General features: G+C 25.6%; 1 protein-coding gene across 2 annotated transcripts in view; it reads left to right on the top strand.

The window, feature by feature from the left end:
• The first annotated feature begins 288 nt into the window (after positions 1-288).
• The window catches only part of LOC101493402 (mitochondrial pyruvate carrier 1-like), a 16,487-nt gene continuing 6,968 nt past the window's right edge, over positions 289-9,807 (top strand). The window contains exons 1-5 of one of the 2 annotated variants that reach the window (XR_003470544.2): positions 289-449; positions 1,553-1,665; positions 6,183-6,237; positions 6,970-7,105; positions 7,632-7,730. Coding sequence is in view for 1 of the 2 variants with exons in the window: in XM_004514815.3 (XP_004514872.2) it covers positions 1,573-1,665; positions 6,183-6,237; positions 6,970-7,105 (284 nt within the window). In the remaining variant the exon portion in view is untranslated. The remainder of the gene's footprint in view (positions 450-1,552; positions 1,666-6,182; positions 6,238-6,969; positions 7,106-7,631; positions 7,731-9,807) is intronic. The other variant, XM_004514815.3, reaches the window with a different exon arrangement.

Raw genomic sequence — 9,807 nt, 5'->3', positions numbered from 1 at the left:
TATTTAATTTAAAAGTTTCACAATATAAATCAATTTTTGAAATAAATTTTTCTTATATGATGAGTATCACTTTTCAACTTATTAGTCATAAACAATGATTTTTAAACACTTAAATGAAACCCCTTCTTTTTTTTACTAAATTGGCGTTCCAATTTTTTTTTCAAATACTAAAATACATAAAAATGAGGCTTCGTATGGGGTGATAATGTATAATTAATATTCAGGGATAATTTGGTATCTTTACCCCGAAGGTTAGGTAGCTATCATGATCTGATAGTTAAGTGGGCTTGCATATTGTCCTTATCTTGATTGGCTTCATTTCTTTTGCTTTTCGCAGTAGTTTATATGAGCTAATAGAGCATGTACTTTTGCCGTTCAAATTGGAGCCAAAGCAAATCGATCTACGAGATTGCTTGAACTGAGCTCCTAAATCATATCATAGTTTGCAGGTATTGTTTAATTTCTTGTTACTTATTATTTATACGGTTACCTATTAAATTTCTAAAGTGCAATAGTAACCAATCTATATATGAAGAAATTTAATACACCAGTAGTGATGAAGAATAGATTGAATCTTCGTTAACATATTGTATCTATCTTATTTTCTATTTTATACATGGTTGGCTTCATTTTATACATGGTTGGCTTCATTTTATTCAAGGAGGGATAGGAAAATAGACATAGAGAACTATTAAAAAAAATGAATTGTGCTATGTTTTTAATTTCTTTGAATGTTTTAATCACATACTCCTCCTTTTGATTTTAAAGTTAACTATATGGATTTTCAAAAGTATTCTTTATGCAACTTGTTCTTTGAAAAAATATAACCGACAAATAAAATTGAAGACTATATTATAATAGACATCATAAATATATTATTTCTACTTTTGTTTATATTTAAAATATAAGTACTTCTTTATTTACAATCGAGAACCAATAAGTAATTATATATTAATACTGTTAAAAAAAATCAATTTCACTCATTTCTTTAAGCATCATAATCTTGATTAATACATGAAGGTAGTAAATTAAATGGGATTAAATATAACAAATGTAAATTTTCGTAAAATGATAAATCACCGTATAAACTTGCGTCAAAACAAAGACAGCCTTAAATTTAATAATTAGTTACAAAGAATTAGTTACAATGGGAAATACTTAAACCAAAATGTATCTCACCTAAATAGTTTTATTGATGAGACATCAAAAAATATTGAAAAGGAAATCAAAGATTTGATGATAATTATTAATATTTTTTTATTTTTCTATTAACTAATTAACCATTAATATTTATCTATAAAAAAAAAAAAAGCATCCATCAAAGTTTGACAATCCAATTCAAATAACACATGATCATGTTTCGATTCTTGCATCCAACCATGTAGGAATAGCAAACTTGAAATAACATATATCCATCTCAAAATAAAATTCATATAAAAATAGAAGTTCCGTAAAAAAATATTGAAATAGAAGTAAATTTGGTGTTTAACTATTGTACGGATCTGATGAAAAGAAAAATAAGCAAGCATTTATTTCTCCAATCTGTCTGCAGGCTCTGTAAAAGAAGATAAAATGAACGCCCTCCGCTCGTTTTGGAACAGTCCTCTGGGCCCGAAAACTACTCATTTCTGGGGTCCTACCTTAAACTGGAGCCTTCCTCTTGCGGTACAATTCTATATTTAAAATTTGTATGGAGTTTATATACATGTGTCAATAATTAATAGGTTTAATAATAGTTTGATCTCTTCATTTTAGTAAATCTGTAATTTTGGTCTTTTATTTTTAAATTCTTAACATTTGTTTTCTATCTTAATTTTAAATTTAATATTGATGATGTTACAATGACTTAAAACTTACATGATAGTGTAGAAAATCATAGTGATGTACTATTTTAATTTAGTTTTAAATTATTTATATTATTTAAATAATTTTACAAATGAAAAAATCAAACATTATAACTACTTGCATTTTGGGAAGACTTATTTAATTTGAAATCAGAATTTTTATTTATTTATCTTTTAAATTACATAACACCATTTTATTCTTTTTCTTTGTGCAATGATACAGGTTTAAAAAAATATTAAAAAAAAGTAACTAAAAATAATTAGACAAAAAAAAGTAATTTAAAAATAAAAAATTATGATACAGGTTTAAAATAAATAAAAGTAATTCAAACAAAATTGAATTATGTAGTTTAAAATCAAATTAAAATTCTATATCACCATTATTTATCTTTTTAGTTTTAGTCATTTTTAAAGCAAATAACTTTTTTCTTTAAAAACTTTTTTTTTTTAATTTTTAGAAATTATTAAAATGATATTAGTTAATTTATAATTAAATTAAAATTCTATATCACCATGATTTTGTACATCGTCTTGTAAGTTTTTATACACGTCATTTAGATTATTATCAAATTATCAATATTGACGCTAAATTTAAGATAGAAGATTTAATATAAACAATTTTAAAAATAAACAATTAAAATTATAAGAAAAAAATAGAAGAACAAAATTGTAGAATTACTCAAACGACTAGGATCTTTATTTCAGCAAACTGATTATTGAGAATGACAACTAAGGTCTCGATTTTTGAAATTGATTATTGAGAATGACAACTAGAATCTCATTTTTAAACTCATTGACTACACTTAAAATGGGTCTATTTTTGTTAGACAATTATTTTCATGAATTCAATTAGAACACTTCTCAACCTCAAGTTTTCTAAAAAAACTCTCAAATTTTATCTAGTTTAACTAATCAAAAAGTGTATTTTACACATTTGAATTAGTCAATATGTATATTTTTTTGTATTTACTTAAACATTAGAAGGTAGGAGAAAAAATACTCATTCCATTATACACTTCTTCATTTGCACGTTATTAATATCAAGGATTGTGTTTCTTCTACACATTTAAGCTCGTCCTCACGTTCCCCCATGTACAAAAATTGAATTTTATACTGTTTAATTAGACTTGTACTCTCATTTATAATTGTTATCTCATAACTTATTAAAATACTCTTAAGTGAATAGTAAAAATTAAAACAAATTCGGATAATTGAACATATCCCTACATTCCAAAATTTTCGAAAAAGTAGTATTTTTTTTTTTATGAACTTCTCGAACTGGAAATTTCATTTTTCTAAAAATTTCTATTAGTTATTTTCAATTGAAAATTTCAATTTTCAAAATTTCTAGTAGTTATATTGTGTATCAAACCTTAAACTCTAAAAAATTTACATACTAAAAATTTCAAATTTTAAAATTTCTGGTAGATAATATTAATTATTAAAAATTTTAAAATTTAATTTTCTAGAGAGTAAATAATTACAGAAAATTTATCAACGAAATTTGTGGTATACAAATTAAAACTACTGAAAGTTTTTATTTTTCAAAAATCAAAAATCTTTTTTATAATTTAAAAAAGTTTTGCATACTAAACTTTTTGTAAATAAAATTTTCAGTAGTATTAATTTATATGGGGATTTTGATGCATATATCCTCTTTTTTTTTGTTTATTCCCTATCTACCCTACTTTGAAACAATATTCCTGAAATGCCCTACTTTTTCGTTCCTTCAGGAAGTCGTTCCCTGGGGAAGCGGCCTCTTGAAGAGGAAATTTTGCAATGTTAACAGGGGTCGTTTCCTGGGGAAGCGACCTCCCACTGGGTTTTATTTTTATTTTTTTGTTATATTTTAAAGTTACTTTATTATTAAAATTATTAATTTAATTATTTAAAAAATAAAATACTAATATTAAATTACAATAAAGTATAGTAATAAATTATAAATAAAATTTATATTTTAATTATTATTATTATTATTAATATTATTATTATCATTATTATTATTATTATTATAATAAATAATTATTATAGGTATAATTAAAAATTATTATAATTAAAGTGATTAAATAAATAAATTAAATGATAATAAAAATTAAATAATGATAACAATTAAATGAAAAGAAATTTATATTGATAACATGAAAATAAAATGAAATACATTAAATTATTAATTTAATTATTTAAAAAATAAAAATACTAATAATTAATTAAAAATACGTTAATAATTAATTATTAATAAATGTTATATTTTAATTATTGTTATTATTATAATAAATAACTATTATACTTTTAATTAAAAATTATTATACTTAAAATGATATTAAAAATTAAATAATAATAACAACAATTAAATGAAAAGAAATTGATATTGATAACTTGAAAACGAAATGAAATACATTAAATTAATAATAAAAAAGTACATCAATCCAATTTGAAAAAACAAAATACATTAAATTTATATCAATGATGTCCACCTAAATGACCCCCAATCCCACATGTACGATGTCGCCGAACTCGTCTAGCTCTCTGAACAAGTTGCGGTTCTTCCGGTTCATCGTCATTTTGATCATTTTCTTCAATGTAAGCTGTAGATGGATTAGAACCACTGCCACCTGGTTCCATTACATTTTGGGATTGTTGATTATACATTGAATCAAATACAGCATATGCCGACTCAGGAGTTGTGCACTGAGTTCCAAACAAATTATAGGGCATTTCAGGAATATTGTTTCAAAGTAGGGTAGATAGGGAATAAACAAAAAAAAAGAGGATATATGCATCAAAATCCCAATTTGTAGACCATATTTTTTAAGAAAAATTTTACTACTATTTTGGTAGAAGTACGATTTGACGTAGAAGTACGATTTTGGTAGAAGTACGATTTTGGAGATTTTTCTACAAAGAAATTAAAAATAAAAAATTAAATTTTTTATATATCGCATAGATACAAGTCTGATGGAGGAATACAAAATCCAAATTTTCCCATTTACCGATCACTCCATCATGCCATCACTTTCTCTTGGAAAGCATTGGGTCCATGAGCCCAACTAAATTGGAGAGTCACACCTAAAACCAAAACTAACCCAACTTTATTCAGAACAATTTGCCCCACTCTCTACGATTATACCTCTACCCCTATAAATTTTCTAACACTTCAGATTTGTCTCTGATTTTTATTTTACGAAAATAATTTAAAAATTCTCTTATCCCACAAAAATATTGATTTCTAAAAAATATGACGGTTTAAGTTTTTTATGTGTATAAAAAAATCTTATAGTTTAAATCTTTTGAATTATTTAACTCAAGTTTTTCTGAATATATTTATGGATCGAAAAATTAGTATGAGTTTGAATATCAAATATACTACTATTTTATATGAATAAATTTTTGTTTGCCTTCTGAAAAGTAAAAATAAGGGTATATTTATATTTGTAAAAATGTTAGTTCTACATTTTGAATGAGTCAATTAATTTTACATGTTTAGAATTGATTTATTTATTTTTTATTTGTAACTTTTATTTTTAGAATTAGTTTTTAGTTTAATATATTTTAATGCATTTTTAAATAAATGTATAAAAAAAGAAATCACTTTTATTTTCAATTTATTTTTCATCAAAATCAATTATACGTAAATTTTTTAGATACATATATCAAAGGCTAAATTACATCCGTGGTCCTTTAACTTAATTTCAGGTAACGTTTTAGTCCTTTATATATATATATTTTTTTTTTCTGAGTTGGTCCTTTATTTTAATTTTAAGTGACAATTTGATATTTTATGTTTTAAAATTTCAACAATATTATCCTCTTTTATGCAAAAATTCAAAAAGATCATCAAAAATTTCAACCAAAACCCATAAAATTAATAAGCATCTTCAATATAATGTAAATTTTATCAAATCCATAACTCAAGTATACAAATACACTCATATTTTCATCTCCAACAACATCAAATAAAGAATGAAAATATGAGTTTATTTCAAGATTTAAGTTATGAATTTGATTAAATTTGTATTTTATTGAAGATGATAATGAATTTTATGGGTTTTGTTTGAAAATTTGATGATTTTTTTGAAATTTTGTAAAAAAAGGACAACATTATTGACATTTTAAAACATAAAATATCAAATTGTCATTTAAAATTAAAATAAAGGATCAACTCGAAAAAAAATATATAAAAAACTAAAACATTACTTGAAATTATGTTAAGGGACTAATTTAACCTATATTAAATCATAAAATTAATTTTTGTGACCGGAAAACAAACTATCCAGCTACACTTATTTATAATCAAGTTGGAAAATTATTTTATTTGAATCACTCTGCTTATGTTGTTAGGCAGCGATGGACACAAAGAAACCCCCGGAAACGGTATCAGTCAATATGACTGCAGGTTAATTACCACTAACTTATTTGAACATCATTAATTCGTAGTTAAATAATCCGTTGTTTTGTTTACACTTTATTATATGATTCTGTAGTTTTTTTTTATTGAGAAATGTTAATATTATTTTGTTAAACAACATTAGAAAAATAAATTATTATTAATTAAAATGATATTATTTTATAATTGTTTTGAATTGATTCAAAATTCTTCTCTTATGTTAAACTATGTTTCATAAGGACATTTTACATCTCATGGACATATGTTAATATGTTTGTTATTATTTTAGTATTTGTTTTTTTCACCTTATTGAAAGTTCGATATCTTAAATTCTTCAAATTTTTTTTTTTAACTTTTAACTCAAACTCATACTCATTTAGTTAATTAATTTTGATAAATAAGTATTTGATTATTAATCTGTAAATTTATACTAAATTTGACTAACTTTTTGTTGAAATACTTGGATACAACCCCAAATAAAAAGTATCTAACCCCAAATAGAAAGTATCTAGACATATGCACATAAAGTACATGTCATTTAATTATTTTTAAAATATATATAATTTAATTATTTTGTATTTTACCTTTTTTTCCTTTATATATAATTTTCTCTTTGCATTTCACTTGAATGTGACTAGAAAAACTATGCTTTGTATGGCAGCATTTCTCTTTGCATTTCCTTTATGGTTTTCCATTTTATTTTTTTATTGTTTGTTGTTGACAATAATAAATGTGGTGCAGTTATGTGTGTCTATTCGGCACTGTTCATGAGATTTGCTTGGGTGGTGAACCCGCGTAACGTGCATCTTATGGTATGCCATGTATCCAATGAGACAGTGCAATTGTATCAACTCTCAAGGTGGATTAGAGCTCAAAGGTAATCAAAATGAGTTTAATTATTATGTATGGCTAATATTAAAAATTTAATATTATTAATACATTACAATTATTTTATTTTTGATTTAACGATGGTGAGTGTTTGACAATATAATTTTTTTATATTTTATTATATAAATTAAATTCAATAAGAATATGTCTTAAATGCTTTATTACAAAAATATGATTAAATATATAGAATTATTAAATTAGATTTATCACCTTTTTAAATATTTCTTTTCTTCTATTTCATTTTGAGGGAAGTATTTTTTAGTTTCTACATAAATGTTTTCTACAATTATGGTCCTCGTGTATGTATTTTTATATAGGAATCAAATTCGTTACTCTAGGACTTAAAACACTTATACAGACCGCACATCAACCACCACTCGTGATACACAATGGTAGTCCTAAGATGCCTTATAATTAGTAGTAGTAAACATGTCAAGAAATCACTAAGTTGTTGTAAGACAATATTTGGTCGATTCGTGGCCAGGTAGAATAACTTAGCAATCAACTTTCTCCAGGCAAAAGGATCATAAACATGAAGTCTCGTGTTAGGGTCCATGAGAATAGAGGAACGAAGGAATGCAACCAAGTGAGCTAACCTCTATGAGCAAGTTCAGGTAATATTGACGTTAGCAAAAAGTAATGCCCTGTGCGGAGTGAGCTACTTCGATACCAAAAAATTGAGTACACCAAAGTCTTTGATGTCAGAAGTTGAGTATAAACTAGTCTTGACGAAGTTGAACGCAGCTAGAGAATTATAAACCAATAAGTTGTCATCTACATAAACTAACAAAGCAGTGAAAGTTGATGAAGATTTTTTAATGAATAATTAGGACCTAACGCATCATGGTCATAACTAGATTGAAAAAGTAAAGTGTAACATCTCGTTTTTTCGAGACATTAAATAATGAAATTCTAAACGTTAAGAGACAAATCACTTTAGTTATAAATATTAAATAATGAATGTCATTATCTTAGTTAGTAACAAAACAGATCACTCAACCAGAGCATTCAAAATCATTCAATCTTGTCCTAAACCAACCTAGTTTAGAAAAATCATCACCTTGAATAACTATCTGTTACCAATCAAAATACGCAAATTACTTAATATCAAAATATCACTAATAAACATGTAATTCATATAACACATATTTTGACGATAACACACAAGAAAATTGACTATTTTTTTTTATCAAAGCGTTGACTTTAATAGAGTGTTAACTTGATGTGTTGACCAGACGCTAAACTAGTTTGCTAGATTTTCTTAGACGCAAAATAATTAGAGCCAGCTCGTATAATTAGATTCATTAGAGGCGCGTTGAGAATGCATCGTAAAGAGTCAGACATAACTTTAAGAAATTCTTCATAGTTACAACGCATTTTCCTTGAGTAATCAATTTTCTTTCTCAATTCATTAGAGGTTTGACTTTTCCTAGAGCATTGTCTCTAACATAGGCTTAATTTAGAGCTTTATTCTTTAGTATTTAGTTAGAGAGTCAATGAAGGTGTTAAATCTTAGTTAACTTTAGTCAGAGGTAAACAATCATTGTAGATTCTTTTCTTTTTTGATCAAATAATCTTTCATTAACTCATATTTCCTTTGTCTTTAATGCTTTGACTCAGACTATAGATTATCGGATGCTATTGCAAGGTTTCTTATTGTTATATCACGACTTACTCTATTAGTAAATATAATTACTTGTTTATTAGATGATAATATTCTTCAGTGTTAAAAACACTTAGATTATTATCTTTAACTTATTCATATCTTATTCTACCTTAAGATAGATCATTATTAATATAAATCTTCATCTTCTGTTCTTATTTTTTTTGTTACCATCAAAATATCAATAAGATGATTGTAGCTAAAATCACTTTTGCACTAATAGAAAATACACTTGTAAGGTCTATGATCAAACTTAGTTCTATGTGCATCAGAAGTAGAAACATAGCACAAAAGCCCAAACACCTTTAGAAAATCTAAGTCAGGAAGTTTCCCTTTCAATAACTTATAAAGAATTATCCTTCTTATGGCACTAGAGGGCACTCGATTCATCAAGAATACAACATGCCTTACTACATAGCCCAATATTGTGCAGCAAGATTAGACTACAAGAGTAGTTCACTTGCTATATTAAATATACATTGGTGTTTTTTTTTTTCAACACGACCATTTTGTTGTGGTGTGCCAACACAACTTCTTTGATGTTCAATGTCCTTTTCTTTGATGTTCAATGTGATGGGAAATTCAACAACAAATATAATAACAACTCTAACAGAGCAATATGCAGCGGATAATCAATTTCCCAAACTTGCAAGAATCTGTGAGGAGCAATCAACAAATAATCACAGCAACTAAAATCACCAATCACAAATGACACAATAATTTTTAACGTGGAAAAACCTTCTCAATGTGAGAAGTAAACAACCACGGGACCAAGCCAGTAATAGAGCTCCACTATGATCAAAATATGGGTACAAGAGAGTTTCTAATATGGCACAAATTTGTGCTCAGTAACCAGCCAAAAACAACAAGGTAACCAGCACAACAATCAGCCAACACAACGAGAAAACAAACATGAAATTGAGAACAAAGTTCAGCAAAAAAAACCAGAAAAACTGCTGCTGTCCGAGTTCAATTGCTCCCACCTCAGACCTCTGATTGACGATCCAAACGGTCAGAATGAAGTACCA

This window comes from Cicer arietinum, chromosome 3 (genome assembly GCF_000331145.2).
Source record: "Cicer arietinum cultivar CDC Frontier isolate Library 1 chromosome 3, Cicar.CDCFrontier_v2.0, whole genome shotgun sequence".
Lineage (NCBI taxonomy): Eukaryota > Viridiplantae > Streptophyta > Magnoliopsida > Fabales > Fabaceae > Cicer > Cicer arietinum.
Note: the sequence above shows the minus strand (reverse complement) of the source record. Positions and strands in the feature narration are given on the sequence as shown.